This window comes from Medicago truncatula, chromosome 7, assembly GCF_003473485.1.
Source record: "Medicago truncatula cultivar Jemalong A17 chromosome 7, MtrunA17r5.0-ANR, whole genome shotgun sequence".
In the NCBI taxonomy this organism is placed as follows: domain Eukaryota; kingdom Viridiplantae; phylum Streptophyta; class Magnoliopsida; order Fabales; family Fabaceae; genus Medicago; species Medicago truncatula.
In genome coordinates, this window is record NC_053048.1 from 36,302,261 (window position 1) to 36,322,308 (window position 20,048).

The window sequence follows — 20,048 nt, forward strand, 5'->3', positions numbered from 1 at the left end:
TGCTGCCTTACCGTTATTATTCGCTCCAGTAGGAGTCGAACTCGTAGGTGCTACAGGCATAGCTTCCTTCAAAACGTAGGCAACCTTTTTAGTGGTCAAGAAGAACAGCATCTTTTGCTGCCAACGTTTGAAGTGGCTACCCGTAAACAGAAACGGTTTGTTAAAGTCATCAGCTGAAACCGCGGTAATTTTTTCAGAACTCATCGTATCGTATTCGAAACGTCTTAAAAATGTTGTTTTTGTAATTTGAAAATTACAACAGAGCTTTGAAACTATTACCGGGGTGAGTCACGACCAGGTCGCTTTCTTTAAGACGTTTCGCGGCACTACCTAAGTGGTGCAAGGTAGACTAGCAACCGCGCCGTCTCCAGGATAAAACAGTCCAGATTCTAACTGTACGATTAAAGGCTGCACTGCCAGAAATCGCTCGAGAATAACACCTCAATATGGTTTTCGAAAAGTTTCGAAAAACCACTCTAATATGGTACGTAGACCACTCGATAAACCAAAGAAGGAGGAAAGAAAGAACGGTTCGTCAACACAAACCGCGGGAGGGAGAAGAGAGGAGAGAAAACCAGAGAAGAGTATTCGATTCTCAGTTTTGGAGTGAAGAATACTATTCCCGAGCTCTCAATTTATAAGGAGGATTTCTATTAAAGTGTGTGATCTACCCGATGTGGGACATAAAATTTTCAATTCACACTTTACACTAGTTTCTCCATCCTTGTGTTTACATTCCAAAGGCTCCACAAACTCACTAGTATACTCCAAGTTTTTTTCCATTATACACTAGTGTTCCAACAGAAAGCCTATAATATAAGTTGATTTTTTTCTAAATCACTAGCTTTGTCATGTTGTTTCATTAGCAATCCTAGAGAGCTTATACAAAAAAGCTGAAAACAGCTTATCAACATGCCATAAGCCGTTCTTATAAGTTCTCCCAGACAATCTCACAAGTGTTTATGTCAGTAAATAAAATCAAATAAGTCAATTTAAAAAGACCCTATTTCTGAAAGAATACTTTTCAAAAGCAATAAGCATCAAAACTGAGTTGTGAGTAGTGAGAATTAAGGAATAGGAACCTGTTGAAGTGGTTGGTATAGAACAATCATCGCTTCCTTTCCAATCCGATGGACACTGGCAAACATAACCTGCTTCATCCAAGCATTGAGCATGATGGAAACAGAAAATCTGACCACATGGTACTCCAGCTTGCTCACAATGTTCTCCAGCAAATCCAGAGGGACATTTGCATGAATACTTCTCTCCTTGAACAATTTCCTCACAAATAGCACCATGCTCACACGAAAAGGAGTTTGTCCCATCACACATTATCATTTCTTCATCACAAAATTTTCCCCTATGGCATCAAGCCCAAAATAATACAAAATTTCATTGAGAAAATTCACAACATCCATATTGAATAAAAAAATACTAAGTCAATTTGGATAACCTCTTCCACAAACACTCATGAGAAAATAAATATTAAACTTAGCTTCACTTGTAAATTGAATTTAGCGCAATTGTATGAATGCTTGGAAGAATTTAATAATAGTTGTGCACAAAAAAAATAATCTGATTTGATGTATTGTTTACCCGAGAAAACTTCGATCGCCATCTAAGATAGTGGAAGGATCAGGGAATTTGCAAATGCAAGCACCAGTGGTGTTGCACAACCCAGTTTTGCAGCGATCATGCATCTTCACATTCTAAGGAATACACTTTGAGTGATCCCAAAAGCAATAAAATTGCAACAAAATAGCATATTCCTGTTGTAATTGACATAATTTCAAGGCTCTCTTTTTGAGGGTGTAGTGGTGTTTGAGAGTGATAGACTTCACTTTTTTTTTTTCTTTCTATGACACAATGTTTAAGATCATTGATTGAGCAATAACTTAAGATTCAAGCAAAGGTTGGAAAGAGTGTGACGATGGGTTGGTAGTGAGCTGAAACTTGTAAAAGAAGTTAAATGGGCGAAAGGGTATTTTGAACTGAGTTTACCAATATTAAGATTCACAATGTCCTTTAATTCTTGAAGACTAATTGTTAGAACTTGTGTAACTTTCAAGGTCAATAATGGTATTTATTATCAAATAAGTTTGCATGTGGTTTTTGTTATTAGGTCAAACGAGGTGGTGTTCTACTTTATATGGAGTCTGTTCTAAGAAACTAAGGGCATAGATTAATCTTTTTTGTTTGTTTCTCTAGTAATAGTCCAAGTGTACATGTACAACTATATAGATTCAATAAAATTTGTTTGAGCTTCTATTTTTTTACTACTTTTCCACAGACCTTGTGTGAAATGAGCAAGTTGGCCATAGTTAAATTAGTAACTCTTGGAATATTTCTACCTGGTGCATAGTACGTAAGAGTGGATACATTATTCTCCAAATATTGTTTACCTTGTCTCATAATCAAGGACAACTTATTTACCGTATTTCACATATACTAAGGAAGTATTGATGTATTCGTTATTATAGTAAATATAAAGTTAAAGGTATTAATTTGGGAATGCTGCTTATGATGTTAAATATGTTAAATTAAATAGAGGACACAATTGAAAGAAGAAGAAAACAATTAAAAGTGACTTGAATTTTAGGATAGTTATTTTACAAATTTATCACTCATTAGGAGATGGAGGGATAAATTTTTTTTGAAGAAATATCAAATTATTGTGACAATCATAAATATAGTAAATATTTATTAAAATTAAATAATTACCTAAACTCACCACAAAAAAAAAAAAAAAAACTAAACTAAATATGTGTAAATACATAATACATTTATTTTAAGGAAGAAAAAAATGTGTAAATACATAATACATGTGAATAGGCAATGTGCCACATCATATATAAGAATGACTTTGACTAATAGATTGCATAGATATGACCAACTTACATTAAAAATATAATTTAAAGGAATAAATTGAACTATTTTATAGTCAATGGACACACATGTGCCTCAAAAGTAAATTAAGAGACAAAATGTATTTAACCAAAAATAAATTATATTTTTAGAAGTACACATGTGAACTTCATAAATTTTCTAAAAGTATGAATTTCAATGATATTTGTACGATTATTTTGTAACAATTTTTGAACAAATTTATCTCTTATATTTAAATAATGTTCTTATCATCTCTCTTCTTTTTTTTTTCTCTATTATTTTTACCAATAAAAAAAAAAGAAAAATAAATAAAGATATCACAAAAGTTATCATCAAATAGTTGTACAAATATAATTACTCTTTCAACTTGTATTTTAGAAGTGAAATGTTGAAGATTCTTTCAGATGTAGACACCTAGAATTATGAATTGATATTGTACATCATTGAGGGGAGAAAAAGTAGTTTCCCAAGCCAACGTCTAGGCCAACCTCAAATGGGTCTAAGTACATGTTTATTTTAAGGTAATTTCTTTTTTCATTTACGTGTCCTACTGAGTTCCAAAAATACATTATTATATAATCTAAACTCTTTTTTGGAGATTTTCCTCCCATTTCAAAACAAAGTAAAAATGATAAAAATTGTCAAATAAAATCAAAGGGTATAAAACACACCATGGAAAAATGAGTGTAAACGTTAAAATTTTGGATTTTGAGAAGCAGAGTCTTGTTCTTTGATTTTTTTTTTTTAATTTTTTGGACAAGTTTCAAAGCAATCCGTTCAAGTAGCCTGTAAATCGGATGTTCCACTTGGACACGACGGGAAAAACTAACATCAACCTAAAACACAAGGATGGGAGGTTATGATTGTTAGTATGGTTGTTAAAATGGTTGTCTCAATCACAAACAAACTCGGACTTTGTGCTAATATATATATAATCCGAACATGTTTTGCCCTTGAATTCTTAGCACATAGGTGTATATGGATGCTCGGATTTTATAAACCCAAAAAAAAACACGAAACCCGTCCCATACATGCTTGGAAGTAATGTCTATTGAGGTATTCGGATTATAAAATCCGAAGTATTTGTTTTTTTTCGGATTTTAAAATACAAATTGATAAAAAAAAAAAAATGCATATTCCACAAAAATATAGAGGGAAACCTCACTTTAGATTATATAGTTAGAACAAGAGATTTTTGAAATTCAATAGACACATGGAAAGAGAATATAGTGAAAAAAGAATGACGCTTTCTTTTTCTACCTTAATAATTTCTCATGCGCCTTACATAATTCACAATGGCAAAACCACTGATGGCATTATAAGTAGTGAGTACATTCAAACTCGTTCCAAAAAGGGTGTAACCAAAAGCAATCCCAAATATGTTTCACTGTCATGAGATATGTTGTCTGGCAGATTATGGTTTAAGAAGTCTGGCAGATTATGGTTTAAGAACATAGATTTAGCCATCAGTTTTTTTTGCTTCTTAGCATATATGTTGTTTCAGTTGAGATGGTCATAGTTGACCTGCTTTTTTGTTGTAATAAGATTCAGACCTACTCCTGCTTTGCATTTTAATTTCTCTAGCTTTGATAAAAAAATTATAAAAAAAAAATAAAAACCTCCAACACACGTTAAAATATTTTAAATTTAAAAATCCAAATAAAATGCGCGAGAAAATCAATCAGCTGATAAAAGTCGTGGCCAAAACGAATTTGCCTTGTTTTGCTTGTCAAACTCATCTCTGAAATACAGGGCCAATGTGAAGTTATACGGTCCATATACTGTTCTCACCGTCCAGTCATGACTAGTACTGGCACCTTGACTTTTAAAAATATTAAATTATATTTGAAGTAGTAACACTAACATATAGTGCATGGTTTACGAAAGTAGTGCTTGTATTAAATCGATTTAGATTAATCGCTAAACAAATAAAATAAATTACGACGGATATACCATGACGTATGTACTATCTAAATTCTTAAATATAATAAATTAATTCCTTCAAATAATTTAATAATAGCTTCTATATAACAGTATCAGTATGTATGTATGTAGTGTAGAATTAGAAACGTAGCTGTCTAGTTCACTGAAAGGCCATGGCCTGCACTCTGCAGGCTTAGAGTCACCTGTAGTACCCTGGTGTATATGTACGCATACTAGTATACTATTACATTCTAGACAACACACACGAGTCACGACAAGGATAAATTGTCAACACCGTTGTACCAAAATATATAAAAATAAATTGTCAACAACAAAAAAACTAATGCATTGACAAAATTATTCTAGCAAATCCCTTAATTTAATTTTAGAAAAGCTAGGTGCAGATGCTTCATTATTGATGAAGTAGTCGTTTGCTGCACTTTTAGCCATCCTAACTGCTTTGTTGTCGGCGGGTGTAGGTCTTTCACGATTAATCCTCCTTCACAACTCCTAGATCGTTGTCGTCGTATGGATCGTGGTGGCTTGTGGTTGTCTAACCGAGGGTTGGGGTGTGCGCCGGTTTATTCAGGTGGTGGTGATGCAGGTTGTTTTGGTGGCTTGTTTTGATTCATTTGTGTTTCGAGTTGGTTCGTTATGCGCTATTGTTCCGCCTTTTCTCTGTCTTTGAATTTTTGCATCGAGTTTTTGGTGGGTCGAGGTCTTAGACAGGTTAAGATGTTTGCTCTTGTGGTTCGTGAGTTAAGGGGCGCTTTTTTGACTTGTGTCGAGAGACTTGTGGGCCGATCTCTTTTGATTCGAGGTCGGGAGCAAGTTTGTGACTCAGGTCCTTTAAGGTTGTTGTTCCTCCGTTAGACCAGAACTTGAGTGGTGGTTGAAAATGAACATTTGAAGCATAATCACTTCAGGTGCCTTATTGATCACTATTGACGGTGTTGGTTCTTTGAGGAGTTGTTGTTAGGAGTTTCAGCATTTTGTGGATGCTGGTTGTTTTTCTTTGGGGGGTTTTGGTGTTTTTATTTTCTCTTTTTGGTGTAATACTTGAAATTTTATCCTTTTATATATATAATATATTTTGCCATTAAAAAAAAAAATAATTTAGACCTTCATTTTTACTGTTTGTTTACGTTTTAAAATGTCAACTATTAACGGTTAATTTCTTTTTCGTGACGTTTACATCTCTAGTAAAAAACAAAAAGATTTGTCAATAAGTTATAACTCAACAAGCAAAAATATTAAAATTATTAAGTTAAACGTCGTGATCAGAGTTAGAATCCCGACCCATTCACTTATGTGTGCATGTTTTCAATAACTTTTATCATTTAGTTTATAAAAAAACACTAAGTTCCAAAAAAATTATCTTCATATTGAAAGAAACTCAAATCGTTATCAAAGCTAGAACTAAGATCTTCAATTAAATTAAATTATTTATCTCCAACTACATACATTTTATATGATTTTAAAATAAACAACATACATTTTATATCTTATTGTACAATATTTATTGAAAATTAACTTTATGGGTTTTTTGTTTTTTTTTAACGGAGGTATAGTATACTCTATACTAATAGTGTCAACATTTTAAACATGCAAACAACCAAATTGGGAAGAAAAAAAGTTACATGACTAAATTGTTATTTTATTTTTTTTGAAAGGGACTAAATTGTTATTATTAAAACTAGCGAAAAAATTATTGAAATTAAGTTAAAAGATTGTGTGAGTAATTTTATCTTGAAATATTATGAGTTGTTAGTCGAACACAATTGAGTTAAAGGGTTCATCAAATTAAGATGAGGCAAATATTTCTGAGCTAAAAATCTACAATTAAAGTTACTTAATCATATTATTCCAAAAACAAACTTGGATTCAAAGCAATCAAATAATTCGATCGAACGAGTCATTTGATTTTATCTTTAAATTAGATTAATTTCAAAGAAGATATAAGTGTGTGAAAGCTATTTTCAAAGAACCACAATTAGAGAAAGAAGCTACTACGCCTCAAGTATAATACTAAAAATCAAGGAGGTTATGGGTTACATACCACTTCCATGGCATAATGTTAACAATACTAAAATTGCGTTTAATATAAATACCTCAAGTACAGGGTCATCCGAATAATAACTAATTGATCGTATAACTGTAGTCATCCAAAGTAATAGTTCCTCTTCTTCAATAAGTTGATCTTAGTTTTCTCTTTCTTGGATTTCTCTTTTATTTTCTTCTTCAATTTCGGGTGGTTTTTGTTCAAATTTTTTGACTCAAAACACCATTCTTCACCTTTCTCTCTCTTTATTTCAGTCAAAATAAGTGAATTTCACATGGATCTAGGTATTTTTCTTTGTGATTTTGTCGTTTAAGTGTGATGATATGTTGTTCAATGTTTTGTGCGGCGTTGTTTGATTTCCTGTTGTGTTGCGATGTTCTTTTGGTTCCTATTGAAAAATTGGTTGTTCAATTCTTGATTTGAGTGTCAATGTTCCAGATCTAAAAGCAATGGTATTATGGTCACTTTAATTTTATCATATTATTTGTAGACATTTTGTTGTTGTGCGTTATTAACTTTGATAACGTAAGTTTGTTTGCAGATTTATCTTTTATGTTTTTAGCGATGTTGAATGATGTTCTCTATCAATTTGAAAGAACGAATATCATTTTGTTTTTGTGAAAAAAAATCCAAAGGAAAACCTCTTTTATTATAGAGTATACTATACAAAAAAATTGAGTGTGAAAATCGGTTAACTATAAAAAACTTCAATTTTTAGTTTCTAATAAATTTTAAAGAGAAGATTAATGTTAATAATAAAAGAGGGTTCATCTACATTAAACAGTAGTGAATTATAATTTTTATGACGTGATGTATTTATTTACTTAGGATATGACAATGCTTATTAAACAATTTTTTGTTGATATAGATATTAAGGGTGGCCTAATAAATTTCGCTATATCATAAATGAATAAACCAAATCATAAAAAAAGCCACCAAAAAATAATACTACAAGGGACCAAAACCTAGAGAAAAAGTTAAATTGAGGGATCCAAAAATTGATTTTTAAAATAAGAGAATCAAAATATCATTTTTTTAAAAAAGTAGAGGAATTAAAGGTGCATTTAAACTAAACTTTTTTAGAAAATGTCTACCCACTACAAAGATTATAAAGTACTTCATCTCTTCCAAATTATATGACGTATTGTGTGGAAAAAAATATATTATGAGAACTATAAATTAAAGAATTGAAAGAAGAGAAAATAATAAATATTGAAAAATATAAGGCTTAATTGCACTTTTGATCCCTATCTTTTCAAAAGTTGCGATTTTGGCCTCCTAACTAATTAAAATACAAAACAGCCCCCCTATGTATTGGATCTTTGGTAGTTTTGGCCCTCAATGCCACTTTTTGACTTAGTCTTCGCTGACGTGGCACCCACATTCCTTAAGTGAGGTGCCACGTGTCGACTGTTGTGGGTGGCACATCAGTCAAGACTAAGTCAAAAGTGGCATTGTGGGCCAAAACTGCCAAAATTCCAATACATAGGGGGACTGTTTTGTATTTTAATTAGTTAGTGTACCAAAACCGCAACTTTTGGAAAGATAGGGGACCAAAAGTACAATTAAGCCAAAATATAATTGAAAAAGTAACGTTAATGTTTCATTGATATCGTAAAACAAAATATAATTTGGAATAAATTTGTTTTTCAAAATGACGTGCAGTTTATAGGGTTATGCTAGGGCACTTATTAAAGATTTAAAAGAGAAAATAATTTATAAATTTTATGTAAAAAATGTTTCATTTTGAATTTTCAATGTGGTGAAAACACAAGTTTCAATTAAAAAAACCAAAAAGACCAGAAGAAGTATTTAAAAGGTACTTCACTAGAATATACGTTACATGTTTACTAGTATAGTATAATAAAAAGAAGTCTACTACTAATGATGAGAGAGGGCCGGCACCCCGTTAAACAATCATTTAAGATCGGATGCTTTTTATTTTTTTATTTTTGACCATAGAGAAAGCAAACTCGTATTCATACAAAATAGAAAAGCATACTCTTATCCAGAAGTCCTAGCTCAACTGGTAAAATGTCGAAATTGTTAAGCCAGATGCCATGATCGGGGTTCGAACTCTGGTACCTCCACTTGTGTGTGTGAGTTTATAATGGTTTTGCCATTTCGTCTATCTACCAACAAAAAAAAAAAAAACATACTCTTGTCCATGTCAGTTGGTATTTGCTAGCTATCAAGGATACTATATGTAGGGATCAAAATTTGAATGTTGAATTTTCTATTATTCCATGTAATATAATATGTGTGAATCTAGCCATAGAATACTTGATAAAAAATGGGTTAATGGTGTTTTACCCTTTATAATATAGGTCATTTTCAGGTTTATCTTCTATAAAATATTTTTTTTATTTAACCCCTGCAAAAGTCTTTTTTTCTTCAGAATATCTGCCTAATAAGTCATACAACAACCAAAAATTTTGTAAAATAAAAATAAAAATTCGTTTTTGTATGGTCTATTAAGGGGTATTCTGAAGAAATTTTTTTTTACAGAAGGGTAAATCAAAAAAATATTTTACAAGAGGTAAACTCGAAAATGACTTATATTACAAGGGGTAAAACACTAATAACCAAAAAAAAAATACATATTCTTAGTTAATTATTGTAAACAAAACTCTTAATTAATAGAAATGTTACAAAAAATTACTATATAAAGAGTCTGAACAAAGTCTGAAATTAAGTCTGGATTGAAATAAAGTTTAGGGAGTTGAAAGTATGATCTAGTGAAAATAAATAATACCTTGAAGCACTGGTTAGTAAAATCCAATAAATAAATGTTAAGAGCGACGAATAATTGTTGGTAGTGCACAACCAAAATTTTGGATAGTATTGTACCAAAAAAAAAATTGCAATGTGCTCAATTTACAAATCCTCAAGCCTTACACTCAAATCTACTTTCATAGTTGATTGAGTGGTAAAGAATCAAACATCTTAAACAAACACCCAAAGAGGTTAATTATAGAGATTATCTATTTGTGAGAAGAAAATCCACCTATCTTACTTACATGATGTCCAAAAACCGTACACATTAGTTCAAAACTTAAAATTTCTCTCTTTTTATCCATACATTTATAGTTTTGGTTTAATATATACAAATTCACCAACCCAAAAACTCTATGAAAAAAAGAAAGAAACTCATAATGAAGCATTAGCAATGTAATAATAATCATGACGATGAGAAAAAAGAGAAACATCGTCATCAATATCATCTTCAGAAGCAGCATCATTCCATAACCGTTGATTATAATCTTCCATTTTATGATAAGGCACAAAATGGGTCCTACAAAGTGGACATGTTTTCTGATCATGATCAATCCAACGGTCCACACACGTCCGATGAAACATATGTCTACAGTTCGCCATACATCTGATCTCTTCTTCTCCGGCGAATTCGTTTAAACACACAGCACAACCCACCGGCGGTGAAGAATCTCCTTCGGCGAGGTCATTGAAAGTGATGATTGGGAGAAACTGACGGATGAGGATTGCAGAGAGAGTGGGACGGTGGATGTGGGAGTCAGGTAGGGTGGTGGTGGAGAAGTCGGTGTCGAGGAGGTCGGAGAGATGGAGGAGAGAGAGGAAGGAGATGGTGAGAGAACGGAGGAAGGAGAGGAGAGAGAGAGTGTAGAGAAAGATGTTAGGGACGGAGACTTCAGGGTACCCTACGGGGAATCCCATTGTTGAATTCTAGAGAGAGAAAGAAGGAGAAGGAGTGAAGGAAGGTTTTTGTTTGGTGTGTGGTGTTTGGAGAAAGGGAGGTATATATATTGGAGTTAGAGGCCGGTGGAGTGGAACAAAATATGTGATAGTGATAGAAATTGGACCAAATTTTTCAATATTTTTCAAATTATTTCTATGAGTCAATCAATCAATCAATCATCTTCTAAACTTGTGGTCATTATGGACAAACAATGAAGATATTGAGTTTTTAAGGACGGAAAAGAAAATTTCAGTATGAAATCAAAATTAGTTCATAAATACTCATCTATTCATGTCACATTCTCGCAAGAAAAAATGTCATACTAGCACATGGATTAAGAAATGTATTGTATAAAAAAGAGAAGTGGTGAGATGTTTTACAAAAATATCTTACACACTAAAAATGAAAGACCAACACAAGAATGCAAAAGTTTACGTAAACATAATAACTATGTCGTTAAAGATATTATAATATGATTGAGATTTAAGATTAAGGTTTTTTATTTATTCCATTCACACGTGTAAATTATATCTAATATTTTATTATGAAATTTTGTTTTTATTTAAAATTATATGCATAGATGTTTGTGACCTTTAAATAGTAAAAAGTTATGTTTATTTTCACTAGATAAATACAATAGGAATATTTATCCTTTTCAATAATATCAACAATATGACATCCTTAAGAACAAATTTTATAAGAGTATAATTTAAATAATGAAAAATTCAACCAAAAAAATATATTCACTTTATATATTGTTATAGATTAATCTATCTTTTTTCAATTCTTTTAAAGTTATATTTCACGTACTATTAATGATTAATATTTTTGTAAAGTAACGTATCATTTCTCTTTTTTTACACATTATTAACTATATTTTTTTAATTTATGTGAAATTAACATATAATTTGGGATGGATGGAGTACATAAATTAGAACGATAGAGTTTTCATTTGTCCACAATTCCACACTCATGATAATGGACAAAACCATTCCAACATTCTACAAGATATAATTTGATCTTTGAAGCCAAATGATAGCTTCCAAATAATTGGCTAGCTTCTATTTGATTAATTTAGAAAGCTCGCTTTTTTACAAACAAGGAAATTAGTACTAATGTTTTTTTAAAAAAACTAAAATAAAATTTATTAAAATCGCAATGAATCTTAACCGGTATAAAGAGTGTTTCGCTAGGAGTCTTAAAGTAGCAACATATAAAGGATAGATGGAGAGCCCCAATGAAAAGTCCATACACGCATGAATCAAAGAAAAAATTCAAAAAAATATATAGAAAACGCCTCATAACAAAGGGCTATCTCCGAAATCAATAAATAGAAACACCAAAATAAAGCTAACACCACGATCAACGAAACAACATAAACAAACTGTCAACTACCACAAAAACAACTTTTACCATCCACATTCCGCTGCTCGCACACAACCCTTGAACATCAACTTAAAAACCTACCCAATAACCAACAACTTAAAATTAATACTAATGTTATTGTTGAACAAATTAAGATTCATGCTTTGTGGTAGCTTAAACTTAAAGTAAAGGTGAAGTGCTTCAACTACAACTTAAATCTACGGTGGCACAATCTGTTGAATGTCTTGGTTACATCATAAATTATAGATTTTTGAAAGTTAAGTTATTTAAAAAATATTATTAATTAAAAACCATTTTATAACCGAGGTAGATTTGAATTATGATATTTGAGATTATATACATCATCAAACTCTTTTTATAGATTTTTATTATTAAAATAATTTAATATACCTAAAAGAGATGACACATATTTTGTGCTGAATAATTTTGTGGATCAACCATGAGATGTATATATCACTTTTTTTTTACTTTTATCATCACAATTTTTTTTTTCTAATCATGCAATTGCTAGATGATCAATATTTAAATATTTCCTCAAAAAGAAATATTTTTTTAAGGAAAAGAAAAATATAAATATGTCTAAATGAACAGTTTTATATTAATCAACATTACCGATGGATAAGGATAAGAATAGTTTTGGTTCTGGTACGTTTTGTTTAGTAAAGGCTTAGTTCATAGTATTTCACAAAACTTGTGTCACTAAAATACTTGACAAGTCCAATATGCTTCAGTAGGGAAAGAGTGGAAATATATGATAGTAGTGGGCAACCTAACCATTCATCGTTATCATCTTCTCATGCTGCAAATTAATCATCACAATTTATTTATTTATTTATTATATAAAGAGCACGAACAATAGGTGATTATGAAGAACATAAACAATTCATGATTGATCCTCATCTAAGAAATGAACAACCTCATTTGTTCGTGTAACTTAATTGGTAACTATCATGGAGATTATGTGTAAGAGTTAAAGTTCGAACTTCAAATTTCGAAGTTTCCACTTCTCCATACATAATGTGTGCGAATCTAGCTACTAGACTAATTGAAAAAAACTATATTTAAGGATCGTAACACTACCCCCGATAATTACTTCCCTTACTCAATACGTGAGCATATATTTAAAATATCAACTATATAAAATTAATATTTATCTGATCTTATATATAAGAAAATGTTGAGTAAATTGATTAATTTAGTCTAAATTTTAAATCATATACATCAATTTTTAGTGATCAAATTTTAGAATAAAAATGAATAGTCGGTTTTAAAAATTTAAGATGCGTAGTTACATTTACAACTATACGTTTCTCTTTGAGAATTGATAATATCATTGTTTCAAGAGTTCAACTTAAGTAACCAATCAAGACACACCCATTGAATATATTTTTTTTAGGTAATAACATCAACTTTTAATTTCATTCACCAAACTATATATAATTCAATCCCAATAAGCTTAAACAGTGATATAAAAATGTTTTTCAATATAAGTAATCATTTTTTTTTACAATTTACATAAATAAATCATGTTAGTGCTTTACTTTAACATGAAGAAAGTGGGGGTCCAAATCCTACTATTGACTCTTGCATAACATTGGTATCTCTATCAAGATAACATAAGGAGACATGATTTCCACTTACATATAGTTCTGATTTTGAAACATGGCCTACCTTGTGAAATGTCATTTTATAATGGATTCAACACTGTTTGACCATATGGAAATATAGATAAGGGGGGATGGATTAACCTTACTATCATACACATGATAGATAAGAGGGGGGGCCAATTAGTAAAAAGTGTAGGGCATATCAATTTCAAACGACAAAGGAATCCAAAAGAAGAAGAAAAATATGGACCATTAGTGATGCCTACATGACCAAATTCCGTAGCTGAATCTTTTTCAGAATGCGTTGTGTTTTTTTCTGGTGCTTTCTTTTGTCATGTCATTTTTATTTGTATTTGTTTCTTTTTTATCACATGTCTTACTTATCTATGGAAAATGATTTTTCAGAAAAACTATATATACAAAGTAGCTTCTTATTTAAAGAGATTATTTAAAAAAAAATCACAAAAAGTTGTAACAAACGGGTTGAGTATTGAAAGAAAAATATCAAATTAAAAACAATAGGCCGATTTAAACAACGATTGAGTATTTGGAGGAATATATCTATATATGATCACTAAAAGTTGATGCATCTGAATTAAAATTAATTAATTTCTCCAACATAGCATATGGGTGTGGGTTAGGAAGACATCATCTTGATGAAAAAGAAAGAACCTTAAATGGGTGCACAATAATTCAAGAATCATATGATGATCAACTCACAGCTTACAATTTGAGGTTTGATTGAATGCCAGGTTTTGGCATTGCTAGGCTATGCAGAGACATCAATGGCCCAACGGTAGGCAACACCATATTACTTGGTCTTATAACTTTTTTAATAGTGCTATTCTTGCATACACTAATATGAAAAATGAACTGAAAAAATACTATTGGCCATAGATAGGTGAGACATGACTGTCAATGATATGACCAAATTTGCTTCAAACAGCTGGTTATATTTTTTCGTGATTCAACCATATTAGTTTGAATGTCACTGATGTAGATGTCATAAGGAATAATAATTGATATATTTTGTTAAGATTAACTTGAGCCCTTTACATCACATTCAAATAAATAAAATAAAACACTAAGTTTTATTTAAAAGGGTTAAATATGATTTTGGTCCCTATAAATATACCAACTTTTCGTTTAGATCTCTCTAAAACTTCCCTTCAACTTTTAGTCTCTATGATAAGAATTTTTAGTTGTAAAAAATATATAAATTCATGTTTTATTAAAAAAAATCTTTTTTTTTTTGAGTGATTCTTATAATATTATGATTTTTTTTTGAAAATTTTTATTCAAAATATGAATTGAACCAAAAGTGAAGATGGAAATTTTTTGAAAAACTAAAAGGTAAAGAAATTTTTTAGAAGAATTAAAACAAAAAATTAACATATTTATAGAGATCAAAAACATATTTAACTTATTTAAAATTCAAGTAAAAATATAAGTAGTCTTCATATTCTCTTAGCATTCCATTCTTACTCCATTCCACAAAACTAACTTACAAGGAGACCACGTGTAAAAAAAAAAACTTGTAAGGACACCAAAAATTCATGATTGTGTAAACTTTATAAATCTATTTAGATCATATCTATAATCAATATGGGACTAGAGTCACGAATCACACCAAGGACTATTTGGTCTAATGCCCAAACAATAATGTAGCCAAATCACATATCTATAATAAGTTCTAAGACCAACTAGGATATATAGATCACCAACGAGAATTTGCAATTGTTTTATAAAATATCAAAAAAAAAAATCCATTTTTATCGGAAAGTCATAAGATTACGGTTTTTTCGAGCATTTTTAGATGCAAAATTATTTCAAATGTCTTCAATCAATTCCTCAAATCTATTTTTCACAAAAGAAATTGTCATATAAACAACAATAAGAAATAGTTGATTCTTATGAATTTTTGATCAAATAATAAAATGTGTACAATTTTTAATAATTTGTATTATGCCTCTTTAAATTTTCATTTTCATTTAAATCCCTATTTTGAGAAAACTAGTTAGTCACAATTTAGATTATAAAATCCGAAATACAACAAAGTTTCGAATTATAAAATTCAAACGAAAAAAAAATATCAATTTGAAGGCGCTTGACAAGTGAGTAGAGTAAGAAAAGAAATTCCCAAAAAAAAATAAAATTGAAGATCAGTTAGGCTTAAGTCCGTTAGTGTTTGAGACCTTTTAAAGTAGTTTTGAAGAGAAAAAAAGAAAGAGAAGAGTTGTTGGACTTAAGTCTAATGGAACTTATTATGTACACCCCTCCATACAGTTTTGTAAGGCCCCTGGTGGGCTGGACCTTAGGCAGTTGCACCCCTGGCCTATGCCTAGGGCTGACCCTGCCCAAGAGACTCGTAACTAAAAAAAGAAATGTTTTTCTTTTTACAAAAAAAATGTTGATAACACATAAATTCAACCATCATAAGATCTGTTTTAAGTTTTAAGCATGAGAAGATCTTAAATAATAGTAACAAGGGTTATTTATGATTTTTATTCTTAACATTTAAGTGAACTTTGATTTCGGTCCCTAATGAAAATTAGATTATGTCTACGACATTGCAGATTTCTTTGATTTTGGTCCTCTAGGTATTCTGGCACTCAAAAGTGTCAAGGCGGACAAAATTTTGTCACAAATATTTTTTTGATGTCGTGATAAAAAAAAAATTACTAATGTTAACCGAGGGATTGCAGTAAAAAATTATGGGCTCCAAAATTATAAGTAATTATTTTTTTAATTAATTTTATTTGTATTCTTCATGTCTTAAACTCAATGATCTCCCATCTTTATCACTTCGATTCAATATTCATTATCTTCAATTTAATAATTCAGAAATTTATCAAACAATCAATGTCATTAATTATTTCATTTCTTCAACCACAAACTCACACCCTCGCCGCCATTTCTAATTATCCAGTCACATAAACAATCCAATCCCAGTGTATGATGATGAAGATGTAGCTTCTCTTGATTGACATATTCTAAGAACAGGGGTTGATGAGAGACTCCTCATTTGATACTCATAGTGTCTGCCTTCCTCTTGAACCGCTTTCTTCTGGATGGAAATTTGTGAGCAAGAGGTCTTGTATTTATAAACATATTTACATATGGGTTTAGGTTGAAAAACTAGGGTTTTTCCAAACCCCGAATGGGAAAAAACAACAAAATGTTGTCATTTTCTGAAACCACAAGCGCCTCGCATGTGGGCTGATGTGGCTTGCATATGGTGCCTAAAACAATTCTTTTCAGCATCGTTTTGCACATATGAGGAGTGTGACACCTTTTTCCAATGCGCTTTTGTCTTTTCTTTGTCTTTTTGAGTGCTTTCTTTCTTCAAACTTGCATTAGGACTTGAGATAGAATTTTTCAACTTGTAATGTCCTTAGAGACCTCTTGAATCTTCATTCTATGTCGTCCTAATTCTTTATATCTTGCTTTGCCGAATTACATGATTTTTCAATAAAATTCATCAAAAACACCTAAGAATTGGTTGGTTTAGGGAAGAACTAGAATTGCATGACTCGATGAAAAAAACATTACAAAATGTCCCTTAAACCATAAACAACTGTTCTAAAACTCCTCTTATTTGGGTCAAATCAAATCTTTACTAAAATGTCTAAACCATAAATATGTTGAAAATAACGTAAAATGACCTCTCATCACAACCCCAAACTTAAACAGTTGCTTGCCTTCAAGGAACAAAAATAATTTGAATTATAAATTTGCATAAATTTTTTTATGACATACATTTCTGAAGAGGTTGCTTATATCAGTATTCTTTCCATTTCCAAACTTAAATGACTTACCATTTTCATGCAAGCGGAACATACTTAGAGAAGATATTTCATGCATTCAACCACATGTTTTCCCCTAGATACACGTAAGGTGACTATTTTATTTTAGAAAAATATTAACAAGTGTCCTTAGAGATTGTTTTAAACATTCAAAAATAGTGATTTTTATATGGAAAACTGTGTGCATTGACTTTTACATGTGTTTGACTTCTGTTTTTAAGATGAAATTTCTTTTTGCGAGTTCCTTAAACAATGCTCTTAGGACACTTGTTAGCAATACCCTTTATTTTAAATATGCGTCCATGCCAGGGGCGGTTCTATGGCCCAGCGACCCTGGGCACTCGCCCGGCCTCCGGGCCAATTTTTTGACAATTTCTTGTGTAAATTCCTATGAATTTCTTATATAAACCCCTATAAATTGGACAATTTCTTTACATTTTTTATTATTTGCTTGCAATTTCTTATGTACGCCCTATAAATGTGTTGCAAATTTTTTTTTGCCTGGGCTTTACAATATTCCTGGCTCCGCCACTGGTCCATGCTATGTCCGTTTATTATGTTTGACATTTATATGGTCATATTATATTTAAAAAATGCCAAGAACATGTCAAAATTATATCTATTAGTGACCAAAAATAAAAAGAATTTTTTCTTGAGGATAAAAATATATCATTTTATCAAAATTTGTTATAATTATATAGACGAAAAAACTTATTTAACCCTATTAAAATTTTAATTTCAAGGGATTGTTTAATAGATTGAATTTTATGGATTTTGTTTTGTGAATTCATGAAAAATCTTTTAAGAAAACATGAAATTTTTATGGATTGTTGTTTAGTTTTAAAATTTACCCTATCTCTTTTAAAACACAAACAAAAAAGTGTGTATGAAGAATATTGTGAAAGAGACTATGCTATAATAATTTCTTTTCAATGATTCCTTTAAAAAAATTTATAAAGTTATTTCAAGTTCTTTAAAATATTTTGATATGAATCATTCAAATTTACATTATAAATCTTAATAGTCTTTTAGAATCATAGTACAATACACCCTTTAAAATTGAAAATTGATATATTTAAAAGGAAAAAAAAATATTTGACCTTTTTTGAAATTAATTGTTTAACATATCAATGAATTTTTTTTGAACAATCTAAAATGAATTATATTAACACTACTATAGTAGTCTCCTCAGCACAAGGCGTATCAAAGAGGCCACTAAAAAGAGTACAAGCAGTTCAGAGAATACACAATGTGGACTAGCCAATGGCTAAACACAACAAAAGGCTCGCCAACCACAAATATTCACCGAATAAACACAATCTTTTTTGCTTTCAGCCACCACAACGATTGTGACCTGACTTTAACTAATAGCTGAAATATAGAGCTTTCTTTGTTATTAAATAGCCTATTATTTTGCTCATTCCACAAAGTCCAAACAGTAAGGAGCCAAACAAGTTGGAGGAAAGACTTCTGTGATTTCAGAGTACTTGTAGAGAAAGTAAACTGAGTAAAATGATCTGATGATCTGCACCGTAAAATCCAATTCACGACCGCAATAATGGCCATATGGACACAAAGAATGTACATGACAATAAGAAATGTCGAGCATCCTCCACTTGACCACAACCAGACACGCACAAACACGTCCTAGAGGAGATAACACCGCGAGTCGCCAAATTTGGTTTTGTATGGAGTCGGTCACGAAGTAGCCGCCAAGCAAAAATGAAAACCTTGAGCGGAACATGTTTGTGCCAAATCAAATTCAAATCATGCCAAACCTGTGTCGGTTCCTGAAAAGTGAGCATGTCATAAGCGCCAGAAACAGAGTAACCTCCCGAAATGTTCGGAAGCCATTGCCAAACATCAGAAAGATTCTGCAAAGAAACATCAAGTAGTAACATCCTACACTCCTCTAATAACGCCACTTCAACGCCTCCCCCTTCCTCCCAACTGTGCAAAAACATACTTCTAACCGTAACTGATTTATCCACCACTAAATCATATAAACGGCTACAATGAGAACGAAACGAAACCTCACCACACCATCGATCACGCCAAAAAGACGTGTCTGCTCCATCACCCAACCGCCGCACCACACACCCTTCAAACCACCCTGCCACGCCATCACCTACCCCATCCCAAATTTTAACTACCTCCTTCCACCAATCTGAACAATTCCATCCCCCATCCTCTAACCTCCTGTCCTCCTCACCATATCTAGCTACCATCACTCTTTACCGCAAACCCCCACTATCCACTAAAAGTCTCCATCACCACTTTCCCAACAACGCCTCGTTAAATTCCCTCAATTGCCTAACCCCAAACCCACCATACTCGTTCCTCATACAAACAGACCTCCATTCTACCCAAGAGATTTTCCTATGATCCTCACTCCCCAAAATATTTTATTTAAAAGATACTTTTTTTTTCTTTGTGAAAGATAAAAAATGATAGATGTTATTAGATAACAATTTTAAATTTGTTTGCATCATGAGTAAAATGTCCATTAAACTCTAATATATAAATTAAAATTTAAAATTTACTCTGATTTATTTTTTGAGCTTTTAATATTTTTTTTTGAAGGATTACACTCTGAATGAAGAATAACATTCTGTTTTTTGTAAAAAAAATATTTTATTAGATGGTAAATTCTTTTTTTATCC

The 20,048-nt window shown here is 31.1% G+C and overlaps 2 protein-coding genes across 2 annotated transcripts; both read right to left on the bottom strand.

The window, feature by feature from the left end:
- Window positions 1-284: 284 nt before the first annotated feature.
- On the bottom strand, window positions 285-1,846 carry LOC120577178 (delta-like protein A). Its single transcript, XM_039828280.1, has 2 exons — window positions 1,597-1,846; window positions 285-1,360 (listed from the first exon to the last, which is right to left on the bottom strand). The coding sequence occupies exons 1-2, from the start codon at window positions 1,698-1,700 to the stop codon at window positions 988-990; spliced, it is 477 nt and encodes a 158-aa protein (XP_039684214.1). The 5' UTR covers window positions 1,701-1,846; the 3' UTR covers window positions 285-987.
- Window positions 1,847-9,687: 7,841 nt separating this feature from the next.
- LOC11438429 (brassinosteroid-responsive RING protein 1) lies at window positions 9,688-10,632 on the bottom strand. Its single transcript, XM_003623956.4, has one exon. It carries the CDS (start codon window positions 10,562-10,564, stop codon window positions 10,022-10,024), a length of 543 nt encoding a protein of 180 aa, XP_003624004.2. The 5' UTR covers window positions 10,565-10,632; the 3' UTR covers window positions 9,688-10,021.
- Between the last annotated feature and the right edge of the window lie 9,416 nt (window positions 10,633-20,048).

Coding starts and splice junctions, on each gene's coding strand:
- LOC120577178 (XM_039828280.1), bottom strand. CDS start 1,700: ATGCATGATCGCTGCAAAACTGGGTTGTGCAACACCACTGGTGCTTGC. Junction 1,361..1,596: donor GGCGATCGAAGTTTTCTCGG/GTAAACAATACA, acceptor TTGATGCCATAG/GGGAAAATTTTGTGATGAAG.
- LOC11438429 (XM_003623956.4), bottom strand. CDS start 10,564: ATGGGATTCCCCGTAGGGTACCCTGAAGTCTCCGTCCCTAACATCTTT.